We start from the raw sequence: 18,658 nt of genomic DNA, 5'->3' as shown, positions 1-18,658 counted from the left end.
GTTACTTAACTGTGTGTCAGTCATTCACAACAGCCTACGCGGCGAGTAGCAGACAATTAGAACATAGGTGTCGTACTCCAGTCCTCGAGGGCCGGCATTCTGCATGTTTTCCGGTTTTCTTTCCCCAACACACCTGATTCAAATGATTAGCTCAATAGCAAGCTCTGCAGGAGCTTCAAAATGATCCCAATCATTTGAATCAGGTGTTTCTGAGGGAAAAGGTTTGAAAACATGCAGGATATCGGCCCTCGAGGACTGGAGTTCGACACCTGTGAATTAGAATATGCTTATTGAATCTAAAGTAGTTTAAATGTTGGGGGGATAAGTAAACAAATAAATGTCCTGTGCCAAGTAGAAAGACCTTTGGAAATGCACCTGTGGTTCATAACATTACTGCACTTAATTCTACTATAGTGTCTTGCATCAAGACAGTATTATATAATTTTAAAGGACGTTTGACACGTAACAAAAATATGAACATTAAGGGCTCTATGAGTCGCCCATATGAGTAATGGCTCCTCATCAGACCTTCTTACCCAGTATCATTTATGACAGGTGCCAGCATCTTACCCTTTTCAGCAGTAGCAAAATGCATGGAATTCTAAATCATTCGAAGCTTTGGATGAGATCATAGTGATCAAAATAGAGTGTGTGTATTTGTGCGTGTGTGTAAGTGAGGGGTGAGGGTGGGGAGGCGCGGGGAGTGGGGCGCTTACATTTCTGCACACATCGAATGTTTAATGTGTGCTATTATATCATCTATTTTTAGATTAATTGTGAAAAAATCCTCCGTCATTTAACTGTAGCTGATAGCTAGCTACGTGCCACTTTCCATTGGCTAAAATAAAATGACAGTACTGTAAGGCAAAACTTGAAATTGTACCTATCACAAGAAAAACATAAAACTGTGCAGTAAATTCATTCATACTTCTTTAAATTCAAATACAACCTTTTGGAACATGCATGCTGTGTCTGACAAAAAACAAACAAACAAAAAAAAAACCCGAGAACTATCGGTAATCAGAAATGACCACAGAAAATAAAAGGCATTGATGGCAAGGCGCCATCTCATTGACCCCTCGCCCAGCACCACCCAAAAAAAACAAAAAAAAACAAATGGAATGGTGAGAGAGGATGGAAGTGGCCAAGATGTTTTCATTTTGCTGCATTTATTACACACCACTTTTTTCTTGATTTTGGCAGCCTTCTGTACCCTCTGGCAGGCGGGCGGCCAGGCAGGAATTTGGACGAGACAAGGTCAGCGGATATGGGAGCACAAAAAACAGGGGGAAAGCAAATAAAATAGGTAAATAATAGGTAAGACAGCAAAACCCCAAACCAAAAACAGCTGCGATATTACATTTCTCTGAAAAGTTGTTGTTTATGTGTGCATGTGTGTGCGTGCATGTGTTTGCGCGAGCGTGTGGACATTGTTGTTTATGTGTGTGTGTGTGTGTGATTACGTGTGTGCGTGGGTGTATGTGTGTCGTAGCAAAAGCACCTGCATTTTGGTTATCAAATATGACTTAAAACAGCAATTACTGAGTGTAATGATTGCCTTGTTACTGATTAACACTGTACAGTATTTGAAAAACAAGGAAGCAAAATAAATTGTAAATCTGAATACATGAGTTATTAAAAAAAAAAAAGGCTACATTAAAAGTTGGTTCAATAATTGCTCGATAGAGGCACCCCTCCACATGAAATAATCCCAAAGAGACTGGAATGCATGAAAACAGTATTTCAATTAGGTTCTTCTTGCTCAATTGGGCTGCATTGAAAAAAACTACCTGCAGGATTGGGTCACCATCTTTGGTGTTGAACTGGTTTGCTAAAGTTGGAAGCTGATTTACTTTTTTTTTTTTAAATCAACGTAGTTGATTTTATCCTTGGTTTACATTCACAACTCATGTGATGACATTTGACAGGAATAGGGCCTGAAATCAACTTTTGCTATCAATAAACACTGGCTAAAAATGACGTGGTCACTCTTTTCAGCAGCAACCAGTGCCCACAATTTTCTGTGGCTGGACTTTTGCCCAGGATTCATCTAACACATCTGTATCAGCACAGTAACATTCAAGAAGAAAGCTTTTTTTGGTTTCTGTTGTTTGCTCTCTTTTTTTGTACACGTCATGATTTGCTCTTTCCACAGATCTCTGCTTTGGGGAAGCTGAGCAGGGAGGAGACAGACAGCAGGAGGGAGTGAGTGAGGATAAAGCCACATAAATATTACATCAAATGGTAAGTACCATGCAGAAAAGAGCTGCATAAATAACCTACAAAGGCTTTGGTACAATTTACACTTGATTTAGTTCTTTAAGCTGAGTGTGGCACAAATACAAACTCTTGAGTGTATTACGTGGATTAGATTATTGAAAAGTATGCCTGTTGAAAATACAAACACAGACCCCAATTCCAATGAGATCGGAACCTTGCATAGAATGTAAGTTAAAAACACAATATAACGATGTGCAACTCTGGTTCATCCTACATTCAACTGAATACAATTTATAACGCGCCATATTACCATATTTCTCTGTGTACAAGTCGACCTCATGTATAAGTCAACCCCCCCTTTTTTTACTTGAATTTGGGTGAATTTTACAAAAACGCAACCATAAGTCTACCCCTGACTTTAGTGGTTACACATACCATGGCTGTCCAATCAAAACACATCGTGTGTGTTATTAAAATGATGATCTTACGGCTTTTAGATGCATTTTTTCATCGTATATTTTATGGGGGCAGGAGGTGGGATTAAAACGAGACACGTGTGCGGTAATGTGGGAGCGCGTAGACGCAAATGCTGAAACTAATGTTCCAACAGTTAAACGTTTTGAACTTTCAATATTTTATTGTCGTTGACACAGCTGAATATGAATTTGTCGAAAAGTCCCAAAAGTCATCATTACTCCCTGACACGCAAAGCCCGGACATTCTCTCCTTCCTGCTCGTTACTTGCACAAACACCCTTGTTAGTCTTCAATGGGTAGTGATCTTCGTACCAGTCTAATTTGTTTGAAATGGAGGTCTCTTCTTCACCCAGGTGAGCATCTGTGGATCTGTTGCTCCTCGCTGTGTTTCTCCCCACACTTGCTAACATCCATGTGTGCGCCTTGTCACAGCTCTTGCTTTTTTGTCAAGCCACCTTTTTCTTTTTATAATGGGTCAAATTCCGCCAGAAAAATGATCCATGCAACCAAGAGGCAATGATGTGGCGTTTGATAAAAGTGCAATTGCGCTAAAAAGCATGCATACTATGTCGAATATATATATATATATATATATATATATATATATATATATATATATATATATATATATATATATATATATATATATATATATATATACAGTGGGCCCCCGGGTTACGAACTTAATCCGTTCAGCGGCTACGCTCGTATCTCGAATTGCTCGTATAGCGGGCAATCCAAACCCATGTTAATTCGTGAATGCGTGCAACGCGCGCCGAAGCCTTAGGTAAAAACGACACACTGCATACATATATTAAAATTGAGTGACATAATCTGCTGTACACTTGCATTACATGATAATTACAATGAATAAATAGCTTTTACCTTTGAAACGACGAGACTTGAGCTGGGTGTAAGCAGAGGGGGGCAGAGTGTAACGCTCAAAAGTTAATACGGCGATAGATATGCTATTGGTCTTACAGTGTTACAGTAACTCTTTCAGTCAGGGTGCAAATCACGCAGAAACATCATCCTCTTATTTCTTTCTTTACTGCTGCTAGTAATTTTAGAAGCTATGTCTAACAGATAAAGTTTGCAAAGTCTTCACAACATTCCGTTTTTCACTAATTTTCTCTCCTTCCTTCCATCTTGTCCCATCAAGCTAGATAAAGGCGTTCGGCCAATAGCATATCGGCATTTCTGTGATTGACGTGTGACGCCGGCCAATAGCATCTCCGTGAGTGAGACCGGGTGACCTTAATCGACCAATAGCATATTCGCATCTCCGTGACTGACTGATAATTATTCGCACTTTTTTTTTTAAACGGTTGGAATGTATTGACAATTAATTTAAAAAAAACACACACATTTAAACCAATGACAATTCTTTGTCCTGCAATCGGCACATTTAATTTCATGTCAGCTGTTTTTCCCTTTAGCTGTACAAACACTACACTTAAATGGTAATATATTTAGACACCGTGAGACAGTTAGTGTGACGTTGTAAGAGCAATAGCGTTCACGTTACTGCCACAAGTATCTACTGATGATTGATGATGTCGCTACTGTTGATTTAATTGACGCAAATAAACGAGAACATTTCCACATACTCAATGGCCGGCATGTCGAATTGCTCGTAAGGCGAGAGATTTGTTCGTAAGCGGAGGACAAAAATCTCCCTGATCCACGCTCGTAAGGTGAATTGTTCGTAAATCAGGGTGCTCGTAAGCCGGGGGCCGACTGTATATATATATATATATATATATATATATATATATATATATATATATATATATATATATAAAATCATTTTAAGCCTTGTAAATAAATGACATATTACTTATTACGCATTCAAATTAATGTTACTCAAACACAGGTCGACCTCCAATATGGTGGCTGAAAATGAGGAAAAAAACTCTAATTGTACACGGAGAAATCCAATACTTCCAATAGTCGATAGGCTTGGATTGCGGGCTGGCCTATCTAGTATTCACACTCCTTAAAAATGAAGCTTTTACGACAAAGCAAAGCTGTTGCAACAATTGCAGAATGTGCCTGGGTATTTTCTTACTAAACTAAGCAGTGAAAACAAAGGTGTTGTTGGGAGAGCAGCTTGTGTTACTCCAAAACCGTTATGTAGTTTTCAGGTTTAATGGTGCCTTCACCGGTGTGCGAGTTACTCATGCCATGGCCACTAACACCCCCTCATACGATCACAGAACTATTTTGCTGATCACAGAGTCACACAAACACAAGTCAAGATTTCACCCCACGATAATTAACATGCCGACTAGAAGACTTTGCATCAGCCCGTCTCAGATGAGCTCACGGCCAGTCGTTCACTTTGCATGGTAAACGTTGAAGATGTATTGGTAGGGTTAGGTAGTAATAGTAACAATAGATGTAGCGGCAATCTTTGTCAACTGACAATTGTGTTCCTGTGGCCCATGCGGCAGTATCCCCTCTCACAATGAAGCAGTTTTTTAATGCACTGCCGCCTGAGGAAAGGTCACAGACATGCTGTCTTTTCAGTCTTTCTCCTGAATGTCTGAATCTTTTCATGAGTTCCACTTGGTTGTGACCCTTGCCCCATCCTTACTTGTGAACAGCTGGACCTTTCCAGGATGTTTCTTTCATACCCAATCATGAGACACTTGTTTTCAATTACCCTGTTGCACACAGGTTTTTGGGAGTATTTGAAGCATGAGAAACTACACAAGTGTCAGGCAGTGTCATCGCGTAAATAGACAATGACATCAAAATACTGGTGATTCTCAATTCTACGTACAGTTTTGTTGGCCAGGGGCTACCATCATACTATTTAGAATGAGTGAAGCCTATGCATTGCTACACTGGCCAAATACAGAATATAGCAATGCTGTGTATCATTGTTTAGCACGTTAACAAAATTGTATTCTGGTGTTTAGTACCTTAACCCTGCTGACGGCCTCCTGAGCTTGCATCATGCGGATGTTCTTGGAAGGGTTTCTCTCAGACAACAGCTGAGTGGAGCCCAGGTAGTTAGCAGCAAAGATTATTCCATCAATCAGATCTTCTGGTTCGCAGGGTCCAGGAACTACACCAGGGAGAAAGGAGGAGTATTAATAGCTAGTCAACAGGAGGGAGTGCAAGGGTTTGGTGTGGGTATGGTGAAACAGAGCCAAGCACCACAGCGATGGAACAGTAACAGATTGTGTGAGCAATCACAGCGGCATGATGTGTGAGGAAGCCTGGGTTGAGATTAATCTGTCTGTGATATGTACTAGATGTGGACAAAGCAGCCACTCTGAAAAATGTTGCACTGTCACAGTCCCAGGAAGCAGACAGGCGACTGAGTCCCTCACCCATCACTTGGCCTAACATCTGTCAGCAGGCATGGGAAGAGCGCAGAAGGAGCCCACCCAAGTGGTGGAGCTCAAAGCTTCGCCATGCGACTGCTTTATTTTGAGCATACAGCAGGTGTACAAGCAGATGAACTTACCATCAACGAAGCTGGGGAACGAGGCGACTTTTTTGGTAGTCTAGAAAACAAAAATGTAGAACATTGTTACGATGTCATATATATATTGAAATTTTAAGCACAGGCTGCAATTTTGTGAATGGTTGTGGAGTGTAGCATGGCTGCCTCATGTCACAAGTTCTACTCTTCTGATTTAATCCTCAACTCTACCATGACCATGAAGGGTTTTGCTATAAGTGCGGGACCCGTGGTAGTGTGGCTGTCGGACAATGATGGGTTCATGTTACACTCCGGGCAATCTCATATGTTAGTGACATCTACCATCCCTACCCATATATGATGCATTATATGGTACGTGTATGTGCCAAGTTAAGTAAGGCATCTGAGATGGCTCCGGGGTCCTCTGAATCCAGGTCAATTGACATGTGCAGTTGCTTTGTGTGATGTGTGTTTGTAACTGACATGGATGTGCTGTTTTTGAAAAAAAAAAAAAAAAAAAACAAAAACAAGAAAAAAACGCTGGAGTGATGGTGAAAATTTGCTATACTTTTGGTAGTTGAGTATAATTATCCCTCAGCAATGTAATTATTGCATGAAATGGAGGACATTGGGGAAACGTGACACTTGGTAAATCAGCAGTTGAGTATTGTATCCATTTGCATGACTTTTGGGCTGCTGAGTTTTACTACTATTTTGTTTAATGTAGAGTTTTGCATTTTACATGAACACAGCTTGAGTTAGGACAGAAAACGTGTTTATAGCAGATGACGAGAGATCACGTTTGTTGACGGGTGCAGTTGGTTGCGTGACATACATCTGTAACCCGCCATTGATGTGTTCTTTGCAATGAAGAGACACTCCGCATACTTGGATTTATTCATGTTCACGCATTCACCAAAAAGTGATACAGTAAATGCTGGTCCAGCTGCATTGTGCTCGAGTGTAGGGAGTGTAAGAATATGCAATTATTCCTGCACACATTTCTGTGGAAGCTAGATAAACATAAGAAACGTTATCTGGCAGTGAGCTGTGACATGATTATTCTTCGGTTTATTCCTACGGGATGCAACTTGCTCACTGATGACTACCAAGGACAAAAGCAGCATGTGGAACATATTTGCACAAAACTACCGCTGGCTCTTATCTGAAAGAAAAGCAGCTTTCATAAAACGAGTCTCCAACAAATACATAAGTGCAGGACATGCTGACGTGTACCTACAAAAGGATTCTCGTACGCAGTCGCTCTCATCAATTGGAACTTCAAAAGAGCAATATCTGTAGTTTTTAAGTGGACTTGACAATTTGACAAAATGTGCAAAGCTGTCAGAGATCACAGCAGCAGGGTGTGAATCTTACATCTGGTATGTTGTTGTTCTCCAAGGGAACGTTCAGATCAGAGCGCTGCTGTTTTCTGGGCTGCTCTGCACCATTGTTCACCTGGCAAATCAACGTAAACAAACAGGCATCAAAAAATGAGTATAGAAGAGGTTATCGTAACAGTAGCCAGGAAGATTGCGAGGAAGCATTTGGACCTGCAAAAGACATTGGTGAAAAAAGTTAGACCTTTAATAGCACTGGTTAAACTCTCCAAGAAAATATAGCACATTTTCTTCAAATAAAAAAAAAAATACCAAATTGTTTGGATTGGAAAAAAAAAAGATTCACGATTATGCTGTCTTTCACTTGCCCTTCATTTATTTGAATTTCGCCCGAGCTCCCAGCAAATTCACGGTTATAAGCAGGTCAGCCAGCACACAAGCACACACGGAGGGGATTATTCTTACTCCCCGGGATACACGCACTGTATCTCGCCATGCACAACCGCTTATTAACATTCTACCATTGCCGGCACAAAATAAGAGCCTCTCGCCATTAAAGCTGCACCTCACTGGGAGGGCAGAGCGGAAAAGTAGAAATGTGACATTCAACGCAACAGGCAATGTTGTTGAGCAAATGGAGCTGAAACTCATCACTACATATGTGACATTAGTGCCCTTCTTCGCAAAATGAGAGCTTAAAGACCCGATTAGTATTCAGTGTGTTCTCTAACCCAGTTGTGCAAACAGCAGTTAATGAGATTTGTATTATTCTGCGGGATGTGATGCTAAAAACTATGTCACTCCAGAAAACTGTATATGTTCCAAAAACCCTGTACAAAACACACTTGCGTCTGTAATATTTTGTAAAAGCATACTTTTGTTCACTTTGTGTCTTACAAGCTGCCAATCTCCCTTTTTTGGTTGAATATGTTGCTTTCTATATAATCATATAAAGCGTATGTCCATCTAAGACCTATATGCTTGGCTTGACTTATAAGGAATATCGCAGCAAATTACTCTATTTTCAACGAACATGCATAATTGTATTCAATGTATTAAATCCATATTTAAAAAAAAAAAAAAAGACCAACTACAAACAAGGGCATTGTGTTGGAAAATAAGTGTTTGTGTTTGTGCCTTGTAACCAGTAGCTGTGCACTTTTGCTAAATTGTGTGACCCACTTCTGGTCTACAAATGAGCACCCACACAGTAAACATGCAAGCACACGTACACATGGTAGAGCAGATGTGCATTTTAACAACATTAAAACTTATCTGTTCGCCATCTGATTTAGTGAGGAAGCATCTGTGAAGGATGTTTGTGTGTGTCTGCAGTGTATGAATATGTTTTGTATGTGCATTTATTCCACTTTGTAAGTGCAGCACACAAGAACAAAGAAAAATCAAAGACGATGGGGGGAGGGAGAAGAAAACACATATTTTCTGGGAAGAAATGAGAAACATTTCCTCTGTAAACTCACAGACTCGCTCGTGGCCACTATCTCTTCTATTATACTCCAAGGCAAGAGTCTGTGCCAGCCAGCTATCAAAAAGATGGATTACAAATATCATTTCTGTGCACCTACTGAATATATATGCATTGCTGTTGTGCTTTCGTTCATAACCTCTTACATTTTGTACGTTTGCCTCAATACTCGAAGTACGGCTAAATCAAAGGGTAGTTCCAATCAACGCGATGTTCAAATGTGCTCGTCCTTCAAATTGCCCAAGCTTCTCCAAATTCTCTTAAACCGGGCAGAATGTTTTTATTATATGTGTCTGAGGTGATAAGCCCCGAGGGAAGCTGTTGCTAGGTTTAGCTCACCTGCTCCTGTTGCCATCTCTGACGATCTTCTGGGGAATGCGGTTGGATCTTGAGGCCCCTCTGGAGGTCAGGGTTGTTATGATGCACAGAAGGCAGGTTGAGGGACTTGGGTCTGCTGTCATGGTGGTGGCGAGCTATCGAATAGGTGGCGGCGTTGGGCTTGGTGTGAAGGTAGTCACCGGTGGGCGGGTCCTGCACCAATTCTTCCGGACTTTGATCAGTGCCGCTACTTAGGCTCCCCATGCTCATACTCATCTTTATCTCAGCGACTATCTGGTCGATGTCCTCTTCCGCTTCCTCGCCCGTCTCCCCCTCCACAACTAAAACCTTCCGGCCTCGGAAGGGGGAGACGTGCACAGAGTTCCCATTGTCCTCCGGGGCATAGTAGTCTCCTGTGTAGGACCTTTCATGTCTCTCGTGTTCATCTGCTTCTTCATCTGCTTCCTCGTTTGGGCAGTACTCCTCGCTTTCTGCATCGTCCTCGTCTTCCTCGTCCTCCTCGCCGGGCCGAGGCGTTCGTAGGGATTCCTGCATGGCAGGTTGCTGTTGGTGGAGATTGTGATGGTTATGGTCCAAAATTGGTTCTGGCCGGCCATTGTATATCTGCTCATCTGGATCTTGCTCCACCACCTCACAGCGCACTTCTCCCTCACCCTCAGCCCACTCTTCCACCGTGTGCCTTTCACTACCAGTCCACGGTTCTTGCCTGCCTGAACCCTCCTCCCTCCACTCCTCGTCACCCTCTTCATCTCCTTCCCTCCATGCCTCTGTCATGCCTTCTTCGTCTTCTCTCCATTCTTCTTTGGCTGCTCTTTCTTCTTCTTCTTCTTCTTCTTCTTCATCTTCCACCCACTCCTCTTCTCTAGCCTCTCGCTCTGCCTCTCCTTCTTCAGCCCAACCTTCAACTGCCTCTTGGCACTCGGCGTGGCCTTCACCTTGCTCTATCATATGGGCTGGCTCGTGAGCGTGTTTGCAGTCTCCGTGGCTGCTGCAGTCCATGTAGCTCTCATCCTCGGGGCAGTACCGGATGTAGTATGTAACGCCTTCATCCTCCTCTGCCAGACCTGGAAGGGTTCATGATCACACACATGTATGCTTCATTATCCATAGTGATTAATAAAACAGGGGACTCGAAGGAACTACAAAAGCCCTACTCAAAGCACTCTGCCAAGGCTGTATATTTGTATTTTGAATCAAAATCATGGGACAACTAATAGACAGGCACACACCATAATGATCGAAAATGTTTACCTTGCCATTTCTTTTCTATCGTCTTTATCGTCATTTACACTCATTTGAACAAAGCTTTCCATCCTTTATGCGGTATTAAAATGCTACAGTATTATTTTTGTTACAATGCATGCACTAAATTGATCTGTGACCAGGGATGAAAGAGAAAAAAAATTGACTGATGTTCATTTTATGCTTAAATGACTGCAGTCACTTAACCTAAATTTTGCAATGCAGTGGAGTGCACACAAACTACTTTTTCTTAGCCAAACAAGAAAATACTGTATTTTAAAACACAAAATTTAAGTGTAAAATGAAGGCATTAAAGCAAACAGTACATGCCAATAATAATGGAGTTCACCATCAAATATTTTTATGACGTCACATCTTGTGCATTTCAGGCATGAAAACCACTCAGGAGTAACAAAGGTAAAATGTATCTGAGTCCGGGGGGATGCTCCAACAGAGGAACATTTTAAATATTTCATACTGAAATGTATCAATTTGAGGCATTCTGATCTAAAACATTAAAAAAAGAAAAACAATTACAAGACAAAATAAATGTAAAATGAAGTCGTGTTGATCTATGTATCTATAAATGATCACATTAAAGTATATACGCAAGATTGGGAGAGACTCTTTAAAAATGTCTTTTGATTCAATTTCTTGTTACCTGTTAAAAATCTAGTCAGTCAATGCCATAATATTAAAGTAGCTCCATCAATATCAATTAATTTTGGACTACACCACATCCAAACATTCTAATGAGGACAAAAATATTCTTTATACAACGTACTGTATGTTTGTATGAAGTGAACGCCCACTATTAGCATGGGATAAGGATTGCAACTAGCGAATCACACGCACATGCACGTACATGCGCACACATACGTTCCTTTCCCCTCCCTTCACACACCCTAACAACAACAACAACAACAAAAAAAAAAGAAAGTTGTTCTTGGTACAGGTTATGAAATGGGAAAAAAGGACACATGAAAGCCCGTGTGAAGGAAATTCCATTTTTTGGAGATTGTAACCATGTTACAGTGCTAATTTTGCATCCTAATCCAGTGGATCTCAAAGTGGGATCGGCGGCCTACCGGGGGTCCGCGGCCTGACTGTAGGGGGTCTGTGAAATAATGTAGGTGTTTTGGACTTGATTTAGTTGATATTTTAACAGTTACAGATTTTTGCCTTGTTTGGATTCGTCATTGTTTTAGCGCCGCCTCTGGCCGCTGTTGATAGTGCATTGATGGTGCGCTCTCTACCTAGAATTGTAACATTTAGGAAGGGCAGAACATTGGCTTATTATTGAAAGAATATGTCATGTTCCCAGCTTTTTAGGCGGGGTCCTCCTGCAGCAACGAGGGGGCGGGGCCACCGGCCGCACACCTGTGGCACATTTCCATCATAGGCTTTTTAAGGCCAGGCACGGCAGGAGAGCGATGGCGGGTTATACCTTTGCCAAGCTCCTCTGCAGTCTTGTGAAACCCGTGGTCCCGGTTCACGTTTTGCCTGCCTCGTGTGTATTTTGGATGGTACTTTGCTCCTCTGGTTTTCTACCCTTTCATGTGTTTTTGTTGTACTGTTTCAGTCGCTCTCCTGTGGACCCCGATTGCCTCACACCCTTTTTTGGACACGTTTTGTTTCACTTTATTTTGTACTTTGTGATTTCTGTTGTACTTTGTCCTTTTGGCTCCATTTGTTCCATGCTTGGCGTGCGCTTTTTGTGAATAAATGGACTTCATTACATTCACCTGTGCGTCGGGTTGGGGTCCTCCCTCGCTCACTCACGGTTTTTCCTGACAATATACATGTTTGTGTTAATTTAATTTAATTTTTTATTCAATTGTGAAAGTATTCATTCCTCTTCAACAAATTCAAGTAGTTGAATATATTTTTTAAAATGGCATAAATTTTAAATTTGTTAAAATGGGTTTTGTGATGAAGGCAGCAAAGCTAAAGTGGCATTTGCTGTTTTTGACCGTTTTTGACTCAATGCTGTGTTTGATTAAAGGATTTCAGCAACCTTTTGTGGGGAAATAGACCTGTTTTTCTTTTATAAGCAGGCGTGCAATTTGCAATTTTTATTTTCTAAACTTCAGTACAACTGAAAAGTAACAAATATACTGTACTTGTTGTCAAATTGAATATGGTGCTGAATAAAAACGGTACTTATGTTTGGCTTAAATGATTTTTTTTGTTTTGTTTCCGCAAACATTTGCAATTCGGTTCCTTGGAAAATCTGCTTTCTAAAAGGGGTCCCTGACTTCAAAATGTTTGAGAGCCCCTCCCGAATGTGTTATTTTCCTTCACTGATGCATTTCGAAGAGTTCCTTGCTGATTCTGCGCTTTCGGTCCGAGGAGATCATAATAGACTTCCATTCTCGAATCTCCTTGCTTGCTTTTATTCAGAAAACTATTCCAGAGAGAGTGTGATCTCCGTTGCTAAGAAATGTAATAAAATTCATCCATCCCATACATTTACTTTAGCCGCTTATCCTCACAAGGTTTGCAGGCTTGCTGGTGGCCTATCCCAGCTGTCTATGGGCAGTATGCGGGGGACACCTTGAACTGGTTGCCGGCCAATTGCAGGGCACACAGAAACAAACAACCATTCACAGTCACAATGGCATCCAAGGGTAATTTGGAGTGTCCAATACACCTACCATGCATGTTTTTGGAATGTGGGAGGAGTCCGGAGGGCCCAGAGAAGACCAACGTGACCAGAGATAAACAGAGGTTCAATGTCATAATTATCTCTTGGATTTACATCGGGACGAGGTACTAACGTGCAGTACATTCGCACCAGGCATACAGGTCAGATTTAAGTATTAAATAGGCAGTGATGGGAAGTAAAGAAGTGCAAATACTTTGTTACTGCACTTAAGTAAAAATTGCCTATACTTTGTACTCTTAGAAGTATTTTTCAGTCACTCACAGGGCACACAGTTATGAACGACCATTCACACTCATAAATACACCTAAGGACAATTTAGAGTGTCCAATCCACCTTCCGTGCATCTTTGTGGAGTGTGGGAGGAAGCCGGAGCGCCAAGGGAACCCTTGTGGGCTCGGGAAGAACATGCAAACCGGAAGACCGGAGCGAACTGGATTTGAACTTGGAACTCGGATCTGTGAGACGGGCATGCTAACCACTCTTCCACAGAGCCACCCCTTTTTGAACATAACTGACAATATTTATCTTAACAGCATAGAGGAAACCAATTAGAATTGTGATATTTGGATTGCAAAAAAAAAACACTTTTTACTTTTTATTATACTTTAAAGTACTTTTCAAAGCCTGTACTTTAACTTTAACTTGAGTAGATGTTTGGATCAGCAGTTTTACTTTTACTCAAGTCAGTTTTTACATGGGTTGCTTTAGTTTTATTCAAGTAAACAATCTGTGTACATTTTCCCATCACTGTAAATAGGGATGGTTGAAACCATTTTTTTTTCTGAACCAGTTCAAGTATTCAACTCAAGTAGTCACCAATCCTGATACCACCAATGCATTTGAGACAAAATATTTTCTTCCACGACCACTAAATAATGACATAAGTTAAAGAAATACCTCTATACCTCAGAACTATTTTCCTAACATAATGGCATGAGAGAGCAGGCGATATTTGTATCAACCACGGTCGCAAGAGTAGATACCTTGATATAATGCTAAGTATCCGTAACATAATACTTGGTACCAGTACTGGGAGAAATTTTAGTTGTATGCTGCAATACTTGCTCTTAAGAATGGCATGCCTCAAAGCAGGTTATTTGGTTTAATGGAATGAAAATGATTTAAACCAGAAGTCATGTGAAGTAAGCAGACAGATTGCAGAAATGTTTGACCCAAACCATGTATCTATAGTAGACAATCATTTTTTTTTTCTTTTTACACTGGTTTCCTCCAAATTATGTAAATCCTTATGAATACCTAAACAGTGTAATCTGATGTCAGACAGACCAAGAAGGAGTAAAAAAAAAACGTGACTGACTTGATGATGGTTAAATCCCTTTTTATACTCAGTGATGAAATCACTCACCATCATCATAGTCTTCCTCATCCTCTGAAGTGTTGTTAATGTAGTCAGAGCAAGAATCATCATCCAGGCTGTCAGCTCCATCATGAAAGTCTGCTTGGTTGTGGTTATCTTGCTCATGTTTATGTTCAGGCGTTGAGGGTGTCGCAGGTCTCTGCTCCTCTAATTGGACATTTGGTTGATTGTTGTATTGCTTCAGTTCTACATCTGCATCCACATCCACTTCTGGATGGCTAGGAACCTCATCCTCACACTTGAGAGAGGAATATCGTGCTTTACAGGTACGGGGAAGCGGCTTGGGCACATGCGATTCCTTGGGGTAGCGGGTTGGCCGCTGCCGAGGATGAACGGTGTTCAAATCACATGATTCTGTATGATGAGCTGTGGGACAGGAGCTGGCCTCGCTGTGGCTCCCTGGCCTCTTCCTTTGAGCCATGTTTGGTGGTTTAAGTCCATGCATTGTTATGGTTTGCTCCTAAGCAACAAACAGACAGACAGATACAAAGAATTGAGCAAATTCCACAAGTACGCGTCAGAAAAATCAAGCCAAATATCACATTTTGGTTGCTTTTCGAGGAGGGACACATGCAAGTTAAGGTTGTGGAAAAAAAAAAAAATCATATTGGAACTAAGTCCATGCGGGCAAATTACTATGACTCTTTATGAGCAAACATTATTTTTGTCACCAGCCATTTTTCAGTTGTCTGACACACCCTTCGGTGCCCTATCATCCGTTGTCAGCATCCATTTGACAGCTTTCCACATTTCGGCCCTCCACTATAATTCCAATCATTAGTGATTATAAGAATTAATTGGCTGTGCGCCATACAGCTCAAACAGCTGACACTGAAGTACGAACAAGTAGCTACACAAAAACAACTCTGCAACAATTCTCACCCGAACCAATACCGCGTGTGGACATCAGCGACATGACTGATTAGCTGCTGTGTAGTTCATAGACACTCATTCATTATTACAAAGCTGGACTTACTTGAGAGTCGACTAAATGTGAACAAGAAGACAACCAAATGACGACTGAACAAATAATTTACTGACTAAGACAGCACTGTAAAAGCCCATAGCATGCTAAACCAAGAAAACCTAAACCAAATGAACCTCTTACCTGAAGTCCTGAAATGAGATGTGGTGTACAATAGCCCTGGTGTTAACAACGGCCCAGTGTTCCCTCCCTTCGGCCTTTCCTTGCTCCTCCCTTCCCCCCACCAGCCGCTACACAGCATGCACCTCACTGACTCCACCCGCCCTGTTTCTCGATATTATTTTCTAACATCCGCTTGTTGAAGCACAGCCCCTCCTTAACAGAGAGTCGGGATCAGTAACTACGGGCAACTGCATCTCAGGGGTGGGGAAAGCTCCCCTTTGACCTCCTCTTTGTTGGATTCCAACATTGAGAAGCTCTTGGATTTTGGCATGGGTTTGTCCTATTGAAGCAGCATTTTGTTTTTACATCTTCATATTTAATGACTTGCAATTGAAAAATTACTTTAAAATTGTTGTTTTGAATAAATTACCATTTTCAGTGGATTTAGGACAATTCACACATAATTACATTTTCTAAAACTATTGCCATGTGATGAACAAGCGGGATTTAACGTTAACTCAAGTTTTGGGTTCACTCAATGCAGTATATAGGGAGTTATATATTTTATAGATTCCAAATATATCCACTCATGTTTAACAATCACCTGCTTAATTCCTCCCATGTCAAATTGTTATTATTCTTTTGTTTTGAGGCTTTGTTTGTTTGTCATCTGCTGTCAAGGCATCTTTGCACTGCCTAATACAGCACAATGTGTTATTTTTTAGCGCTCAGAATCTAGCGCAACCTGTTGAGCCTGATGGGGAGACTTCTGAAGGTTTCTTATTTTCCCCAAATGGGATTTTTGAGTTTTCGAAGGCCTTTGAGACAGCCGTGATTCAGAGCAATACAAATCAACTTGACTTGTTTTTAATAGAATGTCACTTTATCTGACTGACTGCATCGCACCTAAATGTGTGGATATACGTAGTTAATGATTTATTTATATATTCATTTATTATTAAAATGTATATTTATTTTTAATCAGTAAAAAAAAATGCTACAAATGGACATCAAATACTAGCTGGGAAACTAGCCCAGAAACAAAATCCCAATTGTCTGCTTTGAGCGGCAGCCGGGGAACAATAGAGCCGCGCTATCATCTCCGGTGAACATATTTCTGTCTGCCACAAAATGCTTTAGCTAGAGTGAGATGAAGCTTTAAATTATCATCAAACACTTCCCTTGTTTGGCAGATTCATGTTTGCATTGTATTTATTCAAGGTTGAGAGAGTGAAAGAGAAAGTGAGAAAACCGCAGAAAGCAGCAGATGGCTAACCATAGAAAGGGTGTTGGGAATACTAACGTCTCTGCTTGAATTCTAGGAATGACCTCCAATCACTCTTGTAAATGAGAACAGGACTCATTGGGACAGACACAGTCACCCATTTCTGACCAAAGCTTTTAACAAAATTGTGGAGTAGGGTGGGGATGGGACTGGGAAGCTATTGATTTCTGTTTCTTCCTTTCAGTTTACAAACTCTAATTTCAACTGAAACATGAAAAATAGATCTCGATAAAGCTGCGCAAAATTGCCCCATGGTTTCATTCTAAAAAAAGAGCAGCCGTTGAAGAACCTCTGAGTTTTTGGCAGCACAGGTTCATCATTCTCTAAAACAGGATATACGCGTGCTTGATTATTGTCTCGATCATTGATGCCAGATGGAAGCAAATGATTGGTGCATGTACAGTTAGCTCAATCCAGATTATTAACTTGACTAAAATGGCCCTATTATGGAACTTCAACTTCACCTTCAGCAACACATTTTAATTTACTCGTTACAAAGTCCTACCGTAGAAAATGTTAAAGTGGTGAATATGTGCATTTGGCTGCAACAATTTGTTGTTTGTTTGGTTGTTTGGTTTGAGTTTGTTTGGTGTTCCGCAAGCTGAAACGCTTTACCAGAAATAATTGTAATTCATCAACATGACCAGACAAAAATTCCAAAAATTCACAAAGATGCTGGCCACCTGTCACGCTGTAACTGTTTACAAATGTCAACATTTAAAATGTGTATTTTTCAAAAGTAGGGATTTCAAACGAGCAATGTTTAAATTGCTATAACTTTGTCCGTTGTTGAGGTACCTCCATGTATTATATACGGTACCATTTTATATACATATCCCCTGTTTTTTGCTGATAATGTGGACAGAAAACCCCCCAGCGCAAAGTGAAATCTGTGAAGTATGATCCCAAACAGGAATTTTCATGTATGCATATTTGGTTAGCAGAATTTTTAAAATGTGACAAGTAATTATACTTTACGTATTTGCGACAAAGATTACTTCAGCACAACATTTTTACATGAATCTTTAATTATTAAACCTCCTACAGTACAGTAACCATACTGTTATACCTTGATAAGGGCAGGAGTTCAGGGCAGAAATTCACCCCAGCCCAGGAGTTATAATCCAGTCCTACCCTCACTAGTCAATGTCACACCCGGAGCCAATCACGTGTCTTGTAGGCGTGCCAGCGAGCTGACAGACTGATTGTCTTGACAGTCTTGTTTAAGCTGTTGACTGTCGAGGAAAGTACTTCTACCAGTGAACCTCACATACGAGTGAGAACACACAGAAGAGGGAGTATGGTGAGGATGAAAAAAAGAGCATTGTTACAAGAAATGCACTTGGAATGAATTGGAATTCTGAGTGTAAACTCAGTTTCACTGTCGTCATGTTTGGTCGGCTACTAGCCCCCGTTCTAGTACGATGTCCGAGGAGTCCCCGAGACATGTACGTTTACAGTCAACACACTGTTTGGCATGCAGAAACCTGCACAGAGCATGTGTTTGGCATAGCATGATAGCAGAGGTGGGCAATTCACATTTTTTTGCTGGTCTGACATTTCTCAGAGCCCTACCCCCTTTCCATCATCGTAGCATGATAGTTACAGTAGGTCTAATTTGTTTGACATAAGCAATATTGTGTTTGTTCCAAGTATAGCTTGACATGATAAAAAATACAGCCACAAAATCTACAGTTT

At 40.9% G+C, this 18,658-nt stretch overlaps 1 protein-coding gene across 2 annotated transcripts in view; it reads right to left on the bottom strand.

The window, feature by feature from the left end:
- apba2b (amyloid beta precursor protein binding family A member 2b) overlaps window positions 1-18,658 on the bottom strand; it is a 46,129-nt gene that overhangs the window by 5,878 nt on the left and 21,593 nt on the right. Inside the window, exons 2-7 of one of the 2 annotated variants that reach the window (XM_088413566.1) lie at window positions 14,577-15,048; window positions 9,301-10,364; window positions 7,513-7,593; window positions 6,178-6,217; window positions 5,627-5,772; window positions 1,181-1,216 (exon numbers count right to left, since the gene is read on the bottom strand). In XM_088413566.1, coding sequence (XP_088269692.1) covers window positions 1,181-1,216; window positions 5,627-5,772; window positions 6,178-6,217; window positions 7,513-7,593; window positions 9,301-10,364; window positions 14,577-15,033 — 1,824 coding nt within the window. In that variant the 5' untranslated portion in view covers window positions 15,034-15,048. The remainder of the gene's footprint in view (window positions 1-1,180; window positions 1,217-5,626; window positions 5,773-6,177; window positions 6,218-7,512; window positions 7,594-9,300; window positions 10,365-14,576; window positions 15,049-18,658) is intronic. The other variant, XM_088413567.1, reaches the window with a different exon arrangement.

Source organism: Hippichthys cyanospilos, chromosome 4 (assembly GCF_059441005.1).
Source record: "Hippichthys cyanospilos isolate Australia breed blue-spotted pipefish chromosome 4, RoL_Hcya_1.0, whole genome shotgun sequence".
NCBI lineage: Eukaryota > Metazoa > Chordata > Actinopteri > Syngnathiformes > Syngnathidae > Hippichthys > Hippichthys cyanospilos.
The sequence above is the reverse complement of the archived record's forward strand: the minus strand, read 5'-3'. Positions and strand labels throughout refer to the sequence as shown.